This window comes from Berghia stephanieae, chromosome 6 (genome assembly GCF_034508935.2).
Source record: "Berghia stephanieae isolate SIO BIC M18660-M18661 chromosome 6, UCSD_Bste_1.3, whole genome shotgun sequence".
Lineage (NCBI taxonomy): Eukaryota > Metazoa > Mollusca > Gastropoda > Nudibranchia > Aeolidiidae > Berghia > Berghia stephanieae.
In genome coordinates, this window is record NC_088365.1 from 51,748,206 (window position 1) to 51,771,972 (window position 23,767).

At 33.1% G+C, this 23,767-nt stretch overlaps 1 protein-coding gene across 5 annotated transcripts in view; it reads left to right on the forward strand.

Annotated features, from left to right (window-relative positions):
* LOC144975231 (DCC-interacting protein 13-alpha-like) overlaps window positions 1-18,013 on the forward strand; it is a 48,479-nt gene extending 30,466 nt beyond the window's left edge. For 2 of the 5 annotated variants that reach the window (XM_078919118.1, XM_078919120.1), the window contains 7 exons: window positions 278-386; window positions 2,651-2,737; window positions 3,416-3,536; window positions 4,788-4,838; window positions 10,523-10,591; window positions 11,831-14,360; window positions 17,113-18,013. In XM_078919118.1, coding sequence (XP_078775244.1) covers window positions 278-386; window positions 2,651-2,737; window positions 3,416-3,536; window positions 4,788-4,838; window positions 10,523-10,591; window positions 11,831-12,091 — 698 coding nt within the window. In that variant the 3' untranslated portion in view covers window positions 12,092-14,360; window positions 17,113-18,013. Of the gene's footprint in view, window positions 1-277; window positions 387-2,650; window positions 2,738-3,415; window positions 3,537-4,787; window positions 4,839-6,521; window positions 6,544-10,522; window positions 10,592-11,830; window positions 14,361-17,112 lie in introns of those variants that run through there. The other 3 variants (XM_078919122.1, XM_078919123.1, XM_078919121.1) reach the window with 2 other exon arrangements.
* Window positions 18,014-23,767: the final 5,754 nt, after the last annotated feature.

The following is a 23,767-nucleotide window of genomic DNA, read 5'->3' on the forward strand; positions in this document are numbered from 1 at the left end:
ATGTTCAGATGTTTTTGCAGAAAAGTTCAGTAAATTTTTTATTCTTGAACTGGCAACCCTGATGAAATTTTTCATTCCCCACGATAAAACAATTAAACTTACCTCAAATTTCATATTTTTTACAACTCTTTTTTAGCACCAACATAACCATTTGGGTCAGATATTGCCATAAATACATGAAAATTTTTTTTGAGTTGCATGCTTTACTAATTTTAGTTCAACCTTTTCATATACAATACTTCATTCATTGCTTTTATTGAAATTGAAATTGTCACAGGTGAGCAGTTAGTCCATTCAACAATACGTCAGATTATGGCAGCTCGGGCCATTCACAACATATTTAAAATGACTGAATCGCTCATGGTGGTTACTAGTGAAGGAATGAGGTATGCAGCATTTTAGAACTATTTTTGTCTATTCTGTTTGTAAAAATATGGACATGCTGTTCAACAATGTTCAGTTTTAATTTTTTGAATAGTGTACAATATTGTCAGCACAAAACTAAAATGACACTATTACAGATAAATCCGAATGAAAAAAATAAGTGTCCTGTTATGGGTCTGAGATATCATGAAAAAAAAATTTGTGAAATTATGTTTATGATATTAGTCAGCATTTTAATTTTTATGTTCAAACTTCACTTACTTTCATGTAGTATTAATCTCGCTTTGTGAAATAAAAGGCGAAAAAATTGAACTTTAAAAAATTTATTATATTTTTAAAAAAATAATTTTAATTTGCTTTTAAAAAACTTGAAATTATTATTATTATTATTATTATTATTATTATTATTATTATTATTATTATTATTTATTATTATTATTATTATTATTATTATCATTATTATTATTATTATTATTATTATTATTATTATTATTATTATTACTAGTAAAAAGCCCGCAATTTCGCGGGGAAAGAACTATTTTCATTCGATATTGCCTGAATCATTTTCTTCATTACGATGAGATGCACACTTTAATCGATGTGCTTATCGTCGCTGCCATGCTTTATTCGGCATGTTTTAGTTTATCAGTCAGTAGATATCAATATCAATAAGTCACAAGTCTTTACCACGCTTGACTTGGGAGGCCTTCCAAAAGCTCCTACAAAGGGAAACAACTTAAATAATATTCCCTCAACTAACCCCAAGAAAAAGTAAAACCTAGACTACCTTTAACTAACCCTAATAGGAAAATAAACACCCTAGCATTATGACTAACCCTCATAGAAAATAAAAACCCTCGGACTGCTTTGCACTACCTTTCAATACTTCACAAATTAAAATGACAGCCGAGAATCAAAAGAATGGTCAAATTAGGAAATTTTAAACTTTCATAAATCTGTCAAGGTTTGTTCTAGAGTTTTTAAAATGCTTCTTTATGATGACAAATTGAATAAATAAACGCCTGACAAAAGATCTACGGTGAAAATACAAATTGAAAGAATACTGGGGATGTAGAAGCTTTCGGAATGTCTCCCCCCTAGCACCTTTACTAAGACTTATGACTAACCCTAATAGAAAAACAAATCCTCACAAATCTATATGATGACAAATTGAATAAATAAACGCCTGACAAAAGATCAACGGTGAAAATACAAATTGAAAGAATACTGGGGATGTAGGAGCTTTCGGAATGTCTCCCTTTTATCTAACTTATGTGAGGTCAAATGAAAATCTGAAGCAGACGTGAAAAATATCAAGTTTGTTCGGGCTAGAAGCTAGACAGATACAATTGACAGTTTGCCGACATTTAATTAAATATTTCCCAGGACTATAATTATTACATCGATGGCATAAAAACGACCGTAATATCAGCAGTAATATTAGATGACGTTGTTAATCGGTGAAACTTGTTTAAAATTTGTGTAAATCCGAATACCTTCATGTGATCAGGTGAATCACTATGAATGCCACGATTTGCTGAAAAATGCCAACACACACACATGTATACACCACACACAACACACACACAAACACACAACACACACACAAACACACACACACACACAAACATACACGCAATTAGAACATACTACCACATAACAACACTGATCACCGCTAAATCACAACGGAAGTAATAATAATACTTGATGTCATAAATAGATGACGCAAACTGACAACTTTTTATAGTGACAAAATTGGTTGATTTTGAGAGTGTTAGTGTCGTCGGTACGTAGTTTATGATATCTGTGTGACTCAACGAACTTTCAAACTGACTTTAAATTATAAAAGGAAATCAAGTTATCTGTTTATCTATCTGTAAAAAATACATTTCTAATTTTCAAATCTTTCAGTAGAGTTGTGCGCCGTATCATTTTTTTTATTGACTCAAATAAGCACAATGTTCTCCACAATGCTATATTTTTTTAAGAAAGGATTATTATTATTATTCATTAATTAATTTATTTATTAATTTTTTATATTTTTTCTAATTTGATTTAATTTTTTCCTGGATATGTATTCCTTATAATGGATGCTTTGATTTGTTGAATCCCAATGTTTCACCAGTGTTACTTTAGATTATGTGAACAAAATAGTCTAAAAAGTCTATAGTTGTATGGATTGTTGTTTCATGCCATGATTCAATTTAGTGGCTCTTTGAGCTTAGAAATGTGCCATATGAAAACTAACGATTTCCCCTCATTTCAGATTGATTGAATCATCCAACAACGTTATAAGAGTCGAGTTTGCCTTGCAAGACATTTCATTCTGGTCTGTTCACCCTGATAACAACAGGTACACTATTTCAATGCTATCCCCTAATTCATTTTTTTTAGATTTATGACCTATCGATTCGAAACTGTTCTATGTCTGGATGGTTTATATGATAAAAACTGAATTTGTGGTTGTCAGTATAAAACTTGGATTAAGCTTATATTTTATATACAAGGATTCCCTTTTGCCAGCTGGAAAACCAGCTTTTTGACGACGGTATACAACTACACAATGAAAGGTTTTTAATGGTTTAAGACGTAATGGAACACATATGGCCTGCCCCCTCAATTTAGTATTATCTCGGATGAGCAAGTTGTAGAAATGTAAATCTAAATTATAAAATTCGAATAAATTTAAATGCTTAAATTAAGGACAAATTCAATTTCTTGAAATGAATTTCACGTTTCACGTTGGTTTTTATTTTATTTAAATTCGTATAATTTGGTATTGTAGTTCAGTGTTCTGTGTCTGATGTTAGTCAGTATAAAAAACATTAAGGAAGTGGGTCAGATTTGGGTTTAAATTCGAACCTTATTTCAGCCAATGACAACTCTTGCACTAAAATGTGTTTAAGATGAATTAGAATGCTACATTACTTAGTATGATGTCCCATAATATACATATAAAGGCAGATTTGATTAATTTTAAGATTCAATTTGTTCTGTTATTCGGAAACTCCTTCCGCTGTTTTTTTTCCAGACTTTTTGGTTTCATCACTCGCACAAGAGTTACCAGTCCAGCTGATGGCAATGGCAAAGACAAGAGCCCAAATCCCTCATTTGCTTGCCATGTCTTTGAAAGTAATTCCTCAGCAGAGACAGTAAGCGAGAATTGTTTTCTTATATATTCCTTTCTATCTTTGAATAAGAGGATACACTAGTAGGGGCATGTTTGCTTATGGTAATAATAATAATGAATATCATTTATATAGCATTTCCCTGTGTAACACAGGCTCTAAGTGCTTTACAATCACAGTTCAAGGTATCAAGGACGTGTAAAAACAATACTACTGAGAAATGAAAATTTCAAATGTGCGTGTTATTGTTTGTTTAATGAAATTTTAATTATTCTTGCTTTTTGTAAAAAAAAATGTTCAAAAAAAATCTCAGTATAGCTGATATTCTATACATTTCTGGCGAGAATAGAAACACATTTTGTTGACATATGTTCATTGTACACGGGTACCGAGATCTCCACAAGTGTTTTCATCTAAGACTTCTTCCATCACTCAATTAATCTGCCTAAAATCACTTTATCAGCACACAAGACAGAATTCTTTTTACACAATTTACTCCTCCAAGAAAGTGATCGTCTCAATAGAATATTTCTTAAGAACATGTTTTTGATATTTTGTATACCTGCATAAAACATCCAATATGCTATATAACTCGACTATTTAATAAAATAATACAGAGTCCTCACTGAGACGAGTAAAACATCTTGTCTTCTTAACACCAGTCTCGTCTTCAACAAAGTCGGCATGATATTGATGGTGCCCAATTACGTTTCAGTTTTCGTCTGCGTGAATAGATAAATGTGAAATAGACAAGGAGAATCCTAACTTTGGACAGTCAATAGCATTTTTGGATCATCTTTAAAAACAGTATAAACTTCTTACATGCAAATCACGATACCAATTCAGTGATGAAATATCATGGATACTGGAGATACAGGTTGTTTTTAGAGCCATATATTTTTTGACCTCAAAATTCGAATTTTTTAAACCAAAGTTTTAGTGAAAAGTTCATTAAAATATGATTTTTGGTAAAATACAGATGTGTGACCAAATACACCACATCACTTTTATAGCATTTCAGGTTAATGATTCAAAGCCAAATGGGTCGAAATTCTTAATTTTGTGTAGATACAAATTTATTTTCTTCTTAACATTCGACTATATTCCTAAAAATACTCAAATTTGGTGTTAATTGCCTTTGTCGATTCTAGGATTGGTGTTAAAAGTTTTTGTACACTCTCTACTGTGATTGCAACATTCAAAACTAGGACTAATGAGTGTCTGAAATTTGGGAAATATTATATGTATTTGTTGAATACTTTCTCTCCTGTTCAGATTTGTCAAGCAATTAGCACATCTACACAAATTGCCTTTCAGGCCTTAATGGTAAGTTGAAATACTTTTTTACTATTCATCCATAAAATAATTGGTAGACTTATTCACTAATAAATTAAATTACACTTTTGACACACAATTTGTTCAGCTTTTGCACACTGCCCAAATCTAACCATACTTTGATGTTATGATTTGTTATTTTTTTTTGTATTTGGAATGGAAGGCAAAGGATGAATGTATTTACAAAATGGCATTTTGCACGAGATTAATAATGAAAAAAATATGCCTTTGTATATCAACAACAACTTTACCTTCCTTTTCCTTGACATCTGTAGGATTCTTCATGATATTGTGTCTTCTAGTAAATGTTATACATCTCTTTAATTACTTACATACTTACTTCTTTACTTATCCAAACCAGCCACTAGCTGAGCTCTGGCCCTTCAGTCTTATGCCATGATGTTAAATTGACAGGGGATACAATTCATACGTATAAAAAATCTTTATCAGATTACTTTGTCACTTAACAAAATTGATTCAATATAAATATATATTTTAAATTTGTAATCTTTTTAAAAACACTTGTTTTTATTCTTGAAAATACAACTGTTGAGAAAAACTGCTTTCATATTATTTGTGTGCTCCCCCCCCCCCCCCCCTTCCCCCTTTTCCTTAAAGTCTCATGGAAATGTCACTTTTCTTGCACGGTTTTCTCTTAATGAATTAACAACATTGTTAATGTGGTAGAGAAGAGTACAATGTCTGGCATAACACATATGCAAGTCTTGTTGCAATTTTCTCTAAAGGAGGTTTTTATTCCTATTTACTCGTATGCTTTGTCAGTGAAATTGTTTGTTTACCAAATTTATTTAAAAATTATTCAAAATGTGCAATTTTCGAAATTGTTTTACATTTCTGTTACCTAGTCCTTTGTTGCCTTTTTTTTCATTTGATCTTCTCTGATTTTGGTTATTATACACATCTTATGTTTTTTTGCATTTTTTATTCAATAGTGTTCAACAGTCGTGACGTCACTTCCCTCATAATGACGCATAGTAATTTAGTAACTGGTTCTTAACTATCGGAATAATGGCGGACGCCTTTATGAAATACTTCTCCAACAAGCATAAAGGTGTATCCAGAAGAGAAAAACATAAATCTGATCAAGTTTTTGATTTCTATACATTCTGAACACATGACATGTGAAAAAGTTCTAGACAGCATGAAGAATAAAAAGTACTGATTTTCTTTGTTTAAAACCAACCTGCTCGTTGCTGGGTGGACGTGACATCAGACTATTGAATCCTATTGACATTCGCCCCTCCCCCCCCTACCCATAAAACAAACTGAGTTTCGTAAGAGTTATGGAAAAGACATTTTGATTTTTTTATTTTGATATGATATAATATTGTTGTTAATATTGTTGTTGGTACTTTAAAAAAAAATAAAAATGGGTCAATGAAATAATTAAAGATGTATAAATTGATTGAGATTGATCCTCTTAGATAGAAAATAGCTGTGATATGTAAGCACAGAGCTTGTCATTGCTATTCCCTCTTCTCGTATAAATTTATACATACTTTTTCATAGACATGTGCAAAACACTATTTTAAGTTCATTCAATTTTTCTTATTTTCATTAACTCTTTAAAATATTTTAATTTATTAGTTGCCTGCTCTTAAGTTCTTTTCTGAAATTTCAATAATTGTAAATGACCATTGGTTTTTCTTTCAGAGAAATTATTCACCAAAGCCTCGTATGTTTTCAAATAGGATTATTTCAATTTGATTTGCAAATCAGTATTCACCCATAACATAAAATGCATTGTGTTAAGTGTATAGTTTCACGTCTTTTCCATCTCTTTTCTTTCGCAATTAGGCAGCTATAAAAAGAAAGTGTCCATTAAATAAGTGCGATTTTCTAAATTTTGTAAATGTGTTTTGTTTTAATTTGCATATTTTTCACAAGCAACACAATTTAAAACTTTATGTTTCAAATTATCGTTCAGATTAAGATAACTTTGAAGCGGTTATAAAGTATTCTTTTCATTGAGTGCTCCTCCAAAAAAAAAATGTGAAAGAGTTAAGCCTTTTATTCTTTCAGTTTGATCATCAGATTCAAAAGTGTTTTCTTCTTATGAATTTCTCAAGCCATTAAAAGATATGATTGTCACATACACCAGCAATGCTTTGTGAGGATTTTATATTTATTTATGCGGCTATGTGGTCTAGTGATATGAAACGCGCTTTCGGATCGGAAAGTTCGGGGGTTCGAGCCTTGTTCAGCGCATAGTTGAGTCCTTAGAGAAAGCTCTTTACTCACATTCTCTCACCATACTCAGGTGTAAAATGAGTACCTGGCAGTTAACAGCATTGTCTGTCGGAAAAAATTGTAACATTGCCTAACAGGCGTCATGTCCTGTCCTAAATGTTAAATGTTGCTGTTGGCCGGGGATCCCTTGTAAAGCGCTTTGAGCACATTTAGTGGGTATTGCGCTATATAAAAGCTCATTTTTTAAAACATTTCCTTTCAAATAAGTTTATTAAAACCATAATGGATAATCGTCTTGGACTGTTTTGTTTAAATCCAAAGACTCCCAAAATTTATGGAAATTGAGGATGAAATTGTTATTAAAACATTGTTAAAAATAAAGCATCACAGAAATTGTCTGCGCATGTGTAATGGCAGTTATAATAATAATCATAAACAAGGTTTCCTTTCGATATTCCAAAAATAAGTAACTATTTATTCGTCGTGATTAATTGGAGCTCCCAAGAAATGGGACAGATGTTTTTGAAAATCGTACTTATTAAATAGACAGCCCTGAAATATCTCGGTGATCGGTTGTAATTTTATTACAGTATATTATGTCTCTAGAGTATAATGTATAAAATATATGCCTGCCTCTCTCATGTTACTTTCCACCCTTTGTGACAGTGCTTTTAATTCTGTTTAACATGCATTTTAAAAAGATACTTTACATTCATTGCATAACTGGTACCCTACAAAGTTTATACATGAATATTAATGGTGTATAATATACTTTACCATTTATTGATCAATAACTGAAAGTGAAAGGAATGTTTTAAACCATTTTTTACAAAATGATACGAGTTGATATTTTCAAATCAATTTAATGAATTTAACTGGTTTTAATTGAAATGAAAATTTCACAATTTAATTTTTGATTTAGGTCGAATACACAATAGAACAATAGCAATGACGATGGCTGAGATGGTGATGAAGACAAGAAAGAGTCAAGCATCTGTAAACTAGATTTTAAGAGGAAATTGTCGAACTAGATTTTAAGAGGAAATTGTTGAACTAGAGCATCTGTAAACTAGATTTTAAGAGGATAATGTCGTACTAGAACTTCTGTAAACTAGATTTTAAGAGGAACTTGTCGAACTAGAACATCTGTTAACTATATTTTAAGAAGAGAGAGTCAAACTAGGCCATATTAAAACTACATTTTACCAAAAAAGAGTTGAACTAGAGTACATTTTAACTAAATTTTAAGCGACTGAGATATTTACTTTGAATTAAACTAATATAAATTGAGTTTTTTGGGGGGCACCTTTGTCATCATTTTAATTCTTTTGGGTTCATGGGCATTTAAAAAAACTTCTTTGCTACATTATTGCTTGAGGAAAGATCATCCTTTTGAATGTATCATAAGCACAGGCATGACATACAATACAATATAAAAGGATTTCTTTTGCCTACAATCATCCATTAATCTCCTCCTTGTATTCTTCTGTCACAATCTATTCATCATCAGTCCCTGACAATATTACTCCATTCCATTATTTTTCCAATTATTTTCCATTTAACACAAATTTAATAAATACAAGAATATCATGTGTAATTCTTGTGAATATTATTTGTGATTTCTGTTGCTGTTTTATAGGAAAATTGGTGCGGCTATGTGGTCTAGTGGTATGACACTCGGTTTCGGATAGGAAGGTCCTGGGTTTGAGCCTTGCTCAGCGCATAGTTGAGTCCTTGGAGAAGGCTCTTTATTCATATTCTCTCACTGTACTCAGGTGTAAAATGAGTACCTGGCCGTTAACAGCGTTGTCTCTGTCCAAAAAAATTATAATATCCCCTAACAGACGTCATGTCCCATCCTACATGTTAAATGTTGCTGTTGGCCAGGGGCCCCTTGTAAAGCACTTTGAGCATGTTTAGTGGATACTGCGCTATATTAAAAAAAAGCTCAAACTCAAAGCTCAACCATAACTTTGTTGTCTCACCATGTGGTGAAAGAAAACATCTAACAGTTTTGTAGAGTGCTCTCTGGGAGTAATTGAATAACACAACTAACATATGATTGGTCAAAGGTGCTTCACGGTTTATTTCATTTGATCACCCAATTATCACTTTTGCTCAATGATAATGCCAGTTGCAGCATTAGTTTTTATTTTAGTTTTATTCTTGTTTCAGTTAAAAACACATTTCATGTTTAAATGGTCCATTATTTTAATTTTTAAAATAAAAATGAATAGCATTATTTTTTAATTTTACATAAAGATTTTAAAAATAATACTTATTTATTAATATTTCTTTTTAACTTTTAAAATGTTAATTAGATTTCATGCTAGTTTTGCTAGAGCGATTAATTATATTATGATACACGAGCATAGTTGAGTTGTTGGAAAAGACTCTTAACTCACATTCTCTCACCATACTCAGGTTCTAAATGAGTACCTGGCTATTAGAGGCATTGTCTCTGAAAATAAATTGTAATATCACCTTACAGGCATCATGTCTCGTCTTATATGTTAAGAGTTGCTGTTGTCTAAGGATCCCTTGAAAGGCACTTTGAGCATATTTGGTGGATATTGTGCTATATATATATATATCTCAAGATTTTTGTTTGTTTATTTGTTTTATATTTTTTTAGGTCACCAACTTCTTTACTAACTCCTCGTATATTTGAAGGCTGCTTTTCCAAAACTCGTTAAGTCGATTTTTATACTTTTTGAGATTTTTCATCCATGAGATAAATTGAAATGTAAACTTTATTTTAAGTATCAATTGGCACAAGAATGTTCCTAGATTTGTGTGAATTTGAAGTTTGAATATTATAAAATAATAGACCGAATGAGAAGTTTTAGGGGAAATAATCCTCATTATTTCAAAATGGGAAAAACAGAGTTAGGGAGTTTTGGAAAACCACCCTTCATTTAAAAAGGACCATTGGCCTGTTTTATCTTATTATTACATCCTACTCACTTATCTCCCAAAATATAATATTTTACATACAGATACTACATTCTGTCTCCATGTCCATGCTAGAAAAAGAAACAAAGAATTGCCCTTTCTCAACGGCGCCATTAGATCCGGTTGCCTAGGTATTCCATGAAGGAATATAGATAATCCCTCAAACAGGATGTCTGATGTCAACAGGAATCACTCATGTTGTCCACAGTGAGGGGGTTAATCGTCTTGGCCGAGGAAAAAAACCCTGAAAGTGCCTGAAGTGGGGTTCGAACCTGGGAACTTCTGGATCACAGTGCAATGCCTTAACCATTTCACCCCTTTGATAAAACAAATAGAATTATCCATAGTGTCATGTTTTGAGCTATAAACTCAATTTACAGTTTTTAATTAACTGGGCATAATACTGTTTTGAGATGGTGGATCTCATTGTGTTCTGAGAAATATTTATAAAGCTAAAAATTAGTAATGTCCATTTTTTCTCTCCATTAAAAAAAATAATTTTACTCCAGGAAAAACGTAAAGCAATAGCTGCTGGACAAAAAAGTGGCCAACCGACGTCTGCGCAAAATAAAGAAAAGGTAAGATATGGCCAGCAAAATGGTCAGTATACCCATTTTTAAAATGTGCTCTTAATTTTGATTTCCAGTGAGGCTAATTTTTTAATTTTTTTAATTGTGGGGGGGGGGGGGGGGGGGGGGGGGGGGGGGAGGAGGAGGAGGGAGGAGAAGGCATTAAAGCACAACTTTCTACCTCTCCAGATTGGATATTTCTGTGATAAGTTTTGGATAGAGCTCTATTGGCCGTATGATTATAAACGACAACTGCCACTGCTATTGCTTTTTTCCGAGTAATGTAAATGTTGCTGCTCGAAGCTCGAAGAAATAAATAACAGTGTGAAATTGAATGTAAGCTTCAATTTAATATACGAAAACAGATAAAATGGACGTTTTGGGTTTCCACTTTATCAACAAAACAATGCCACTACCACATTATCTAATTTGTCTGTAGTGTTTCTTTCATTCATCCTGTTTTGTTGATAAAGGGGAAATCCGAAACGTCCATTTTATCTGTTTTCGTATATTAAATTAAAGCTTACATTCAGTTTCACATTGTTATTTACTTTTTTCCGGCAAAAAATTTGCTTATGATTGGTAAGTTTTGTTTAGATTTAGTGCAGTGGTACTAGTACTAATGTAGGTAATTAATCATAAACGTCTGTTTACCTTTTTAATTTATTCCATTTCTGTCTTGCTTTTCGGATACACATTAAAAAAAATATCTAGAGTTCCCTTTTTATTCATTTTATGGGAAAATTTATCTCTATGTTCTATTTTGACAAAAAGTTGAAATAACCCAGGTGTCAGTTTCTGTACAGTAGTACCTCGAAGTGAGTAGTGAGGTTGTTTCATGAAAAAACGCACACACACAAAAATAAAAAAAACAAAGTAAAAAGAAATACATAAAAAACAAACAAACAATAAACAAAAAACCCAACCCAAATTAAATGCTAACAGTAGGGCTTAAAATGTATATATAGTAAAATAAAAGGAGTATAAATGACTCTTATAAAAGATACAACACAAAGTAAACGATGTTTCGGCTTAAACCTTGGTCTTCCAAATAGAGGTATAGGGTCACTTTGTGAAATATCTCAAATTGTTAGGATGGATATGGGATAGCGTAACTGAGTCATATATATGCAATATATAGATTTAAAAATTTCTCTAATAGTAATCTTTTTTTATAATAGTTATCTTTTCCTTTCATTTTCTCTCTTTTTTTCTTTATTTCTTTCTTTCTTTTTTTTTTTTAATCAGACACTCTTATTACAAAATATTCAGAACTTTAAAGAAACCAGTGATGAAGCTGAGATACACGACGACGATGACGATAACCTCCCTCTTAGCCCAGATGGGAAATTTCTTATCTTAAACGTTGGGGATGAAGATGATGGAATAGCGACTGCTACAGGAGTTAGTGATGGTGGTGGTGGTGGTGGTGCAATGGCATCTCAAGGGGCATCGGCAGCAGCAACAACAAAAGGGGCGGAATCGGAGAACAGTGAATCAGAAGCATAGAGTGTGTCAATCGTCTTGAGATTATTGTGGTTTAGTTCGACTTTTATTTATTTTGCTAATGGTCACATTTCAACAGATTTATTTGTGGTTTGAACTCAAGGGAAAGTAATAATAATTTGTGGTCAAATTTTTACAAGTCAAAGCTTTTTCTTGAAAGGGCTTTATTATATTTTATGTTCTTCATTTCGTTTGCGTTAAATTTTATGAAGATGGTTTAAAATGAGTTAGTCATTGATTTTACCTTAAAGACATCATTTTCGATTCCTTCTCCCCACCCCACCCCAAAAGAAAGCGTTAAATTTTTTTTTAATGAAATGGAATTCATCTTTTTTCATTAAGTTAATTAAAGTAAATCTAGAAATCTTTAAACTAAGGCATTGATATTTGTAGAATCATCGAAATGGAAATCGTTTATAAAATATCATCAATAGCAGGTCTTTTTGAGAAAAACTTTTGTTATATTATTATTTTGCATTTGACATATTATTAGTTTTTTTGTTTTTGTTGTTGTTCTTTTTTCAGATTTGAATGAATCAATGACAAGTTTTAAAACAAAAGTTTGATGAATTCTTTTTAACCCCAGGGTAGCCCTGTATGTAAATATTGCACTGGTTTACTTTCTTTTTTAACAGTGAAAAAACAGAATTACCATAGCTGAATAAATGTTCTGGCATACTACAATATAGAAATCCTAACAAGAAATCAGGAATGGGGAGCTTTAGTCCCTTTTTGTGTTAATAGCATTGAAATGGCTATAATAATTTTTAAAAAGACAAATAACAAATAAAGAAATGGAACAATTTTGAGAACTTTTGTTGCCTTTGTCATAAAAATATTTCACTTGCAAGAAATGTTTTGAGGCTATTGTTACAAATAGAGTCGCATAATGGTTTCTGGTTGGCAAGTGTGCACATGTTAACTTTGCCATTCACAAAAAAAGGTGCTTACTTGGAAACAAAAACTTCATAATTTTTAATCGCAATTTTTGCTTTAATTAAGATCTAAAATGACGTTTAATAGTTTCATGATGCTTTGATGAGGTAAAATTTGATCACAACTTTCTGCTCACCGTTATAAAAGTTGTTGGCTGTGTTTTTTATTTTATTCTTATGTTTACCCATGACTGTTACACTTTTATATTTGGTATGCAAATTTTTAACAATATAAAGTAATAATTGACGACATGCAAACGGGGAAAAAATTGAATCTAGTCCAATTATTTTCTTGAGTTATCATTATTTTTAAATACATTATTCAAGGAGTACCCAATATATGAATTAATATTATTAGCCCGTGGTAGAAATAATGAGCAAACATTTCAGGAGGGCCTCTGAGAGATTTAATTCTGTACAATTTCATCATAACATGTCAACTATAATATGTAGGTGTCATGTTTAGCATTTTTAATCAGAATTATTTAAGGTCTCTTTGAAAATTACTGCAACCAGCAAGCCTATTAAGACAAATATTTTAATTAAAAACCTAAAGGCCGATTGAAAGCGAATAATATTTTGGGGGGGTGGGGGGGGGGGGGGGGGATTACTACTCACTATTCAAATTCAGATTCTTAAAAAAAAATTGTGGGCTTTAATAAAATATGAAATTTTGAATGTAAATAATTTTGATGCAGTGACTTTAAAAGATTTTATGTTTGTTCATGAAAGCGAAATGAATGGTTTTATAAAAAATGATTAGATTTGTTTGCAGTCTCAAATTATCAATGCTTGAATATCGATAGCTGTTATATGGGGATATATTATTATTATTGATTCTAAAAAATTGCCTGCTTCTGATTTTATCTTACAATGTGCTGCTATGTGCTTGTTTTCCAATTGATTCCATAAACGTTCCCTACTGTCTCAACTCAGCCAATGTAATATAATATTTATTCTCGGTTTAACTTAATTTAAGTTTGATCTTCCCTGTTTCCGAAAGTAATGCCCGTTACTTAACTCAACAATTCCAATTAACTGTGAGGTTGACTGGATACAGCACTATATTACGGTTCTCGACCCTATACTTCTCTTCCAGTTTACTCTTAGGCAGGATTAAGAATTTAGGGCTTCCTCTGAAGTTGCCGTCCTACTCTGAGTGATCAAATAATTTTGCTGGGTGGGGTTTCTGACCTCCCATAGTGGGCAGGAAGGTACTTGCTGTATCATCCATCCCCCTATATCTGTTTTCCAACATGCTTTCTGTCTTTGTCTTGGATTGAGATTACTTGGTTTTGTCTCTGCCTTGGCCAGATACCCTAGTTGAGAGGGAAACAGTCAAATAGTGATGCCAAAACTCCGGTTTCACCGGAAAACACTCCGGTCTGGAGCAAAATATTCCGGTCTCCGGGCAACTTCCGTCAAATTCCGGTGAGGGCAATTTGGTCCAATGATCCCCCCCCCCCCCCCACTCCAACCACCACATCATCATCATTGCCACTAGTATTACAACCATCATCACTACCACTACTACTGCAACCACCACCACATCATCATCACTACCACTACTACTACAACCACCACCACCACATCATCATCAGTACATCTACTGTAACCACCACCACCACCACATCATCATTACTACCACTACCACAACTACCATCACCATTACAACCAACACCACCGCATCATCATCATTACCACTACTACTACACTCACGGCACCACATTATCACTACCACTACTACTACACCACCACCGCCACATCATCGTCACTACCACTACTACTACAACCATCACCACCACCACATCATCATCACTACCACCACTACTACAACCACCACAACCACATCATCACTACTACTACTGCAACCACCACCACCACATCATCATCACTGCAACTACCACTACCACTACCACATCATCATCACTACCACTACTACTACAACCACCAGCATCACATCATTACTACCACTACTACTACAACCATCACCACCACCACTACATCGTCATTACCACTACTACTACAACTACCACCACCACATCATCATTACCACTACTACTACAACCACCACCACCACATCATCACTACCACTACTACTACAACCACCTCCACCACATCATCATTACCACAACTACTACAACCACCACCACCACATCACTACCATTACTACTACCACCACATCATCATTACCACTACTACTACAACCACCACCACCACCACATCATCACTACCACTATTACTGCAACCACCACCACCATATCATCATCACTGCAACTACCACTACTACTACAACCACCACTACCACATCATCAACACTACCACAACTACTACAGCCACCACATCATCACTACCACTACTACTACAACCACCCCCACTACATCATCATTACCACTACTACTGCTACAACCACCGCCACCACGTCATCATTGCCACTACTACTACAACCACCACCATCACTACCACATCATCAACACTACCACAACTACTACAGCCACCACATCATCACTACCACTACTACTACAATCACCACCACTACATCATCATTACCACTACTACTGCTACAACCACCGCCACCACGTCATCATTACCACTACTACTACAACCACAACCATCACTACCACATCATCATCATTACCACTACTACTACAACCACCACCACCACATCATCATCACTACCACACTACTACAACCACTACAACCACATCGTCATCACTACTACTACTGCAACCACCACCACCACATCATCATCACTGCAACTACTACTACAACACCCACCACCACCACATCATTACCACTACTACTACAACCACTACAACCACCACCACCACCACATCATAACTACCACTACTACTGCAACCACCACCACCACATCGTCATCACTGCAACTACCACTACTACTACAACAATCACCACTACACATCATCATCACTACCACAACTACTACAACCACCACATCATCATCACTACCACTACTACTACAACCAACACCACCACATCATCATCATCACTACCACACTACTACAACCACTACAACCACATCGTCATCACTACTACTACTGCAACCACCACCACCACATCATCACTGCAACTACCACTACTACTACAATCACCACTACCACATCATCATCACTACCACAACTACTACAACCACCACATCATCATCACCACCACTACTAATACAACCATCACCACCACCACTACATCGTCATTACCACTACTACTACAACCACCACCACATCATTACCTCTACTACTACAACAACCACCACCACCACATCATTACCACTACTACTACAACCACTACAACCACCACCACCACCACATCATCACTGCAACCACCACCACCACCACCACATCGTCATCACTGCAACTACCACTACTACTACAACCACCACTACCACATCATCATCACTAACACAACTACTACAACCACCACATCATCACTACCACTACTACTACAACCACCACCACCACCACATCATCATTACCACTACTACTACAACCACCACCACCACATCATCATCACTACCTCTAATGCTACTACAACCACCATCACATTATCATCATCACTACCACTACTACTACAACCACCACCACCACATCATCACTACGACTACTACTGCAACCACCACTACCACATCATCATCACTGCAACTACCACTACTACTACTACTACAACCACCACTACCACATCATCATCACTACCACAACTACTACAGCCACCACATCATCACTATCACTACTACTACAACCACCACCACTATCACATCTTCATCATCACTACCACTATTACTACAACCACTAACACCACATCATCCTCACTACCACCAGTACTACAATCTCTACCATTAGGTTTTGGCGCTTTACTTAATTTAAAATAAGGAAACTTTGGGATTGTATTTGGCAATGTGTATATGTATTATAATATAATTCTAATCTATTAAGAACTATACAATATGTAAACACAATGCCAAATACCATTCCAATTCCTTTTTCTTGTGTGCGGAAATTCCTCTTTCGGCATTGAAATTCCTACGAGTGGTGTCTGAAACTCCTATGAGCCGAATTTAAAGTTGGCGTCTCTGAGTCAAATGTATAGTTAGAGTTTTGAGAGATGATATTTTTTTCTTTAAATCTGTAAATCATCTCTCCAGTCAACGTCACAACACTATATTACGGTTCTCGACCCTCTACTTCTCTTCCAGTTTACTCTGAGGCAGGATTAAGAATTTAGGGCTTCCTCTGAAGTTGCCGTCCTTCTCTGAGTGATCAAGTAATTTTGCCTTTTTTCTACTTCTGATTATTGTTGAACTAATCTCCTTTGTTGCGTGGGGTCTTTTGACCTTCCATGGTGGGTTGAGAGGTCATTGCTGTGTCTTCTTTCTCCCTATATTTCCTTATTCAGGTTGATTTCTGTCTTTATCTGGAATGAGATTACCTGTTTTGTCCTGGCTCTGCTGGAGTCCTTGGCTGAGAGGAATGTATAGTATTAGTTTTGAGAGAGATTTTTTTCCTTGTCAGTCATTTCTCTATTGTGTACTTTTATAGTTTTTTTTTTCTTTTGAACATATTTGTAAACATTTGAGTGTATTCCTCATTGTTGGCATCCTGCATTTGTGTATGGATGAGAGTTTTAGATGACCTCAAAGTACACAGTAGGAATCTGCTTCTGTTCTCTATTTGAATAAGTCCGCCTTGCCTTACCTTTTCTTGGGTACTTTTAATTGTAAATTTATAATTTTGTGACTATTCCATTTTCTTACTTTTTACTGACAATGATATTACCTATATGTATCGCAAGCGCCCAAAACCCTTAAAAATAACAAACAGCAATAATCCCCGTTATTTTACAATTTTTCTTTTTGCTTAATGGCTGGATCTTAGTCTTTTGACCATTCTATCACCTTCCTTTTTAGCTAATGCCGAAAGACCTATATGTTTTCACGCGTCGTAAAAACTGCTACAAGAAAGAATATGAAGAAAAAAAATTGCTACCTTCCCACTGACTATCTTAAAATCAGAGGCGCCAGCTTTGACCTAGACTTAAAGGTGCTGAAAATCTGATTAAATCGAATATTTCATTGTATGTTTTTGATTCTAAAATGTAATTAATGTAAAACGAACATGGCTTTACCTGTATACATTTTACAGAACAAAGCACAAACTTGCCAGCCTTGTATTTATTTATATAATTATGTTTGGTTGATATTGAAATATTTTGTTTTGAATATATTTATTTATTTATATATTAATTGATTTATTTATTTCTTCATTTATTTATTTCATTTCCAAGTTATATAAATGTATATATATATATAACATTTTTTGTTTTTGTTTAATTGCTTGTGAATTAATTTAATGTTAATGTAAAATTCACAACTTGAATTAGAAATTGATATCTGTTAAAAAAAAAAAAGGAAAAAAATTGATTGGTGGACGAGGAGGGATTGAAGGGCTGGTTGTAAGACTCTGCGGCTGTTTCAATACCTAAATAAAAAGTAATTCTTATTCAATTTTATAAAAAATTGCCTTCTCATTCACATTGTGCCAATAAATGTTTGGCTAGTTTTACCAGATTTGAGTGAGAAGCAAGTATTTGAATTAAAATTAAAATTCCATTTTAAGTAGTGGTATACATTTGCACTAAAATATTTATATATCTTCTGTTCAGTATTAACTTAACATCAAACTTTTCATTTAACTTTGACGTATTGTATTCCAAATGTATGAAATTGTTTTTGTTGTAAGATGCATTTTTGTTTCAAGTATGCTTATTTTATAACATGTCTTTTGTTGGGGTGCTACTTAATACCAGAAACGAACGGACATGACCGGAAAGACGATTGTATATTGCGGCTATGCACAGAGGTAACAATATGCTCACAACATCTGCCAGTCGGATATAACACAAAACTGTGTTTTAACTCGAACGTTTATAGTCTGATTGATAAAATTTGTCATTTCTGGCCATTTCCAATGGTTTCCAGTGTTAACACCCGCGTGTTGTATATATTGTTTTTAAATTTTTTATTTTTTTTTGTATTTGCTTTAGTCATCCATAATTGGACAAAATTGCTGGTTTGATATGTGTGTTTGTTTTGTTTATGATTAACTCAGACAATTGTCTGGATTTAATTTTAAAAGTGACTTTTCAAAAGAAGAGGAAATCTTTCAAGCGACGAGTATTGTGTATATCTTCTCACAGTCGCCATTGACATCGGAAACAAAATGGACATAAAATGTAGTGACTGATGTCAGAATTTGTATTAATTGCTGGATTCTGTCCTTTTATTCCTTTTTTTTTGAAATCCTGTTTGTTTGTTTTTTTTTTGTTATGTTGTGTTTTGTTATTTAATGTTATTTTTGCTTAATTTTTTTTCCTAATTTCCAGGGTGCTAGTTTGTTACTTTTCTTTAATTTGAATCCTGCTTTTATACTGAGTCTGCTGTTTTTGTTATCTTTCATTGTGATATCCTGTTACTATTATTTATCGCTTGTTCAATGACCTATTGCTTATTCAATCCAATCCATTACTGTTGCAGTTTCAATGCTGAAAATTGAAGGCAATCTTGATAGTGTGTACACGTGAGTGGTTTGGCATGTACATTTCTAGAGGCTTAATAATTCAAAGCTACTGTCAGTTGTGTGTGTGAATTCCTAAATTCACAAGGAAGGGAATTCCACATCTGAATTTATATTATGTTTCCATCTATCCGAATCCTAAATTATTTTTATTATTGTTGTTGTTGTTGTTGTTGTATATTGTTGTTGTCGTTGTTGATATTGAACCAAGTTGTCAATGTTACATTGATTTAAAGAACTCCCTTTTGTTTCCTCGAACAAATCCATTTTCATACTATGATTCAGTCTGTTGTAGACTTCTTTCTCCCTATATGTAAAGAAGAGAATGAATTGTATCTGTGATCGACTATTTGCCTCAGTATTTTCTCATTTTTAAAATCATGTAATACTCTTTTACAATTACACTAAATAGAATCAGTTTATGGCACAAATTTATATATTTAAATCAGAGGACTGGCTTGCCAACCCATAGGACCGTGTGAAATATGAACATTATACCAAACGTTGATAAATGTAGAAATAGATAAAATTTAAGAAACGAGAAATTGAAGAGTGTTCATTTCTATATTTCATTATATTTTAAAGATTTTCTCATCATAAGCTACAAGATGGATATGGCCATATTGTCATTATTGCATTAAAAAAATTTTTGAGGGTTGATTTTTAAAGGGTTTTTTTAAACCCTTGTAAAGATGTCCTGTGTCTATTAATTTAAATAATGTGTTATAATTATAAAATATGTGGATAATATTTTCATTTTTGGCCAGTCTGGGTGAGGCAGGGTTTTTTGGTCTCAGATCAGGTAGACAGATGTATTTCTTATATTATCTACTTCTTTTTTTAGACGTGTTGCGTCAAATTTGTCAAAAGCAAAATCACTAAACAGATACTGTACAAATGCCATTTATTTGATGTTAGATTGAATAACTTGCATAAGAAAATTATAAGTACGATGCTTTTATATAATCTATAAATATGAAGAAAAAAAAATCAAGATGCTTAATTTAGTAAAACCACTCTTCATTAATTTCATATCTCGACACTCTCTTATATCATTGTTTTCTTTGTTAGATGAAAAGTTTATTTTCCTTCAACGGCAAGCTGTCTTGTAACTGCTGTAACCATTTACTAAATCCATTTTTTTAGTTGACGAAAAATTAGGATCAGTAAAAATAAAATGAATGAAATCAGGATGAAATAAATTTCTACACTGGATCTTGTTTCACATAACGTTTAAAACAATCAAACGATCGTACATGTGTAAACCAGTGATTGGCTATGCCATGTATTTTTTGTTTTAATAATGAAATTAAATTGGCATGTTCTACTGGAGTCAGATCACTCCAAAATTCAAAATAATCATCTCAGACTAAATGTTGAACTTTTGTGGGATAGTGTCGATAAAATTGCTTGATAAAACTAATTTTAACCATTTTCTGAGAGCTTTATTATAGCCTACTTTTCTTTTTTCAAAGGGGAAGAATTTTTTATTGTTTTTAAAATTTAACCCAAGATTGAGAAGAACAACATTGATCATGATACATCGTTTATTTCAAAATGATTTAAGTGAATTAAGTTAAACGTTGAAACTGTTAAATGAATAAAACTAATATTGTTATATAGGATTGCAGTTTATAAAACGCCAGAAAGGAAAGGCCCTAAGCTAATTTGGCTATGATGGTTGTGATTTTCATTTTTATAATTATAACTTGATATTCTTTTTTATGTATAAATTATATATTTAATGATAAACTGTTGCTGTTGTTGATTGTTTACCTATTTTATTGTCCTATTTACCTTCTTCTATTTTAAGATGTTAAAAACCCTCTCCCAAATGTTAACACAAAACAAGAGTTTACTCTTTAAATGTTTGTCAAGTATTCCTTTTCAAATATTATTCTTGTTATTTGGCAATTATATGATTCAAAAAAAATATTTCTATGCGCATGTATCAAGAATGTAAAATGAAATGTTATGTAGTCACTACAACTGTATACTGCATTAAATCGTTTTAAGATAAGTATGTGGATGGGGCAGGAGAGTTATTTCTGTGTCTTTCACTCTCTTATATTTGTGTTCCCCCTGCTCTCTTTCCTTATCTAGAGATGAGACTTCTTAGTTTTGCCGTTCTGGGTGGGGTTCCTGACCTCCCATAGTTGGCAGGGAAGCTTTTACTGTGTCTTCTGTCCCCCTTTATCTGTTTTCCAACATGCTTTCGGGAAGGAGGTCCACCCCCGCTCCCTCCTTCGTACATCATGTTAGATATTTTAGGTTTATCGATGGGGATCCTTTGTTTGTGTCTGAGTGTGCCTGAGGCGGTCTAAAATCAAGTAATGATGATGATAATAATAACAATAATAATAATAATAATAATAATAATAATAATAATAATAATAATAATAATAAAATAATAATAATAATAATGACAAGAATGATAATAATAATATAATAATAATAATAATAATAATAATAATAATAATAATAATAATAATAATAATAATAATAATATAATAATAATAATAACAATAACAATAACAATAATAATAATAATAATGATGATGATGATATGATGGTATAATAGTCTATACTTTAGAATTATTCACAATGTGCATCATTTAACAGCTGGCCCCATCTACATATCATGACAACAACAACAACATGAATGAATGAATATAATATGAAAAATAAATGACACCTGGTAGTCTTTGAAAAGACAACTTTCTCTTAAAATCAACACCCAATGCGTGGTGATCCCATTTTCTTTCCCTCTTTAATTACTTGTGATCCGCCATCTTGAAACGGTATAATGTTATTGTGATATTAATGGTACAATTTAATATGATGGTCAAGTTATGACAATTGGGCAAAGGTTATGTGTTTTAGTAAGTAATTTTATAACGTGCATAAACTAAAATTGTACATGTTCGGTCAATTTAAAACTTCAAATTCACTTTTTATCAACCAATTGGTTATATTTTAAATAAAATTCTGATCTTGTCAAGGTCAACACAGTAAGACTGAATGTCATCGTAAAAATATTTTTAAAAAAAATTATACAATTTTTTTGGCATGCAAGAAAGAAAGGAAAAGAAAGGAAGGGGTCTTGACGGACTTGTTTGGGTACTGAGTTATTATAACCCATTGCACTGTCCAAACAACAAGAAAAAGTATTGTATGAAAAGTTTCAATTTAATATATAAAAGAAGACAAAACACTGTCAGCTCTAATATCAATTTTCAAATATATATATTTTTAGACTCTTCGAAGCAGATGAAATGAAGATTATTTAATATCAGCATTTTAAAAATTGATTTTGGATAATATCTTATATGTTGATTTCTCTGCCATAAAAGGGGAATTGTAGAAAAAATACCACTATATGTTTTTAAATATTTTAATTTGTTTCCAGACCAGTTTAGATTAGTCCATGAATTAAAAAAAAAAAGAATTCGATCAGTGCATTAATTCTTACCTATTAATTTGCCCAATGCATTGTGGGCCATCTTCAGGCGCTGAAATTTTGTAGTAAAAGTTATCATCTCTTTTATAATTTATAAATTCCTACAACTCATCTAAATACAGATTCCTAGGGCCTGTTGACTCTAAAGCACTGGGTGGGGTTTCTGACCTCCCATAGTGGGCAGGGAGGTATTTGCTGTGTCTTCTATCCTCCAGTGTCTGTTTTCCAACGTGCTTTCTGCCTTTGTCTGGGAATGAGATTTCTTGGTTTAGTCCAGGCCCTGGCCGGATACCCTAGCTGAGAGGGAAACAGTCAATCTTCCTTGTTTATCATTTCTCTGTTATGTACTGTTATTAATTTTTTTTTCAGCATATTATTTGTAAACATTTGAGTGTATTCCTCTCAGTGGGATCTTGTGCTAGTGTCTGGTTGAGACTTTTAGGTGATCTCAAACTAAGTACACCGATAGTGTGTTCTTGGAATCTACATCTGTTCCCTATTTCAACAGTCCCCTCTGGGTGGGGTTCCTGGCCTCCCATAATGGGCAGGGTGGCACTTACTGTGTCTTCTATCCCCTTATATTTGTTTTCCAATTTGCTTTGTCTTTGTCTTGGAATGAGATTACTTGGTTTTGCCTTGGCCATAGTGCTTGGCTGGGAGGGAATGTCAAATGCATAATTATTGTCTTGGGAGGATATTT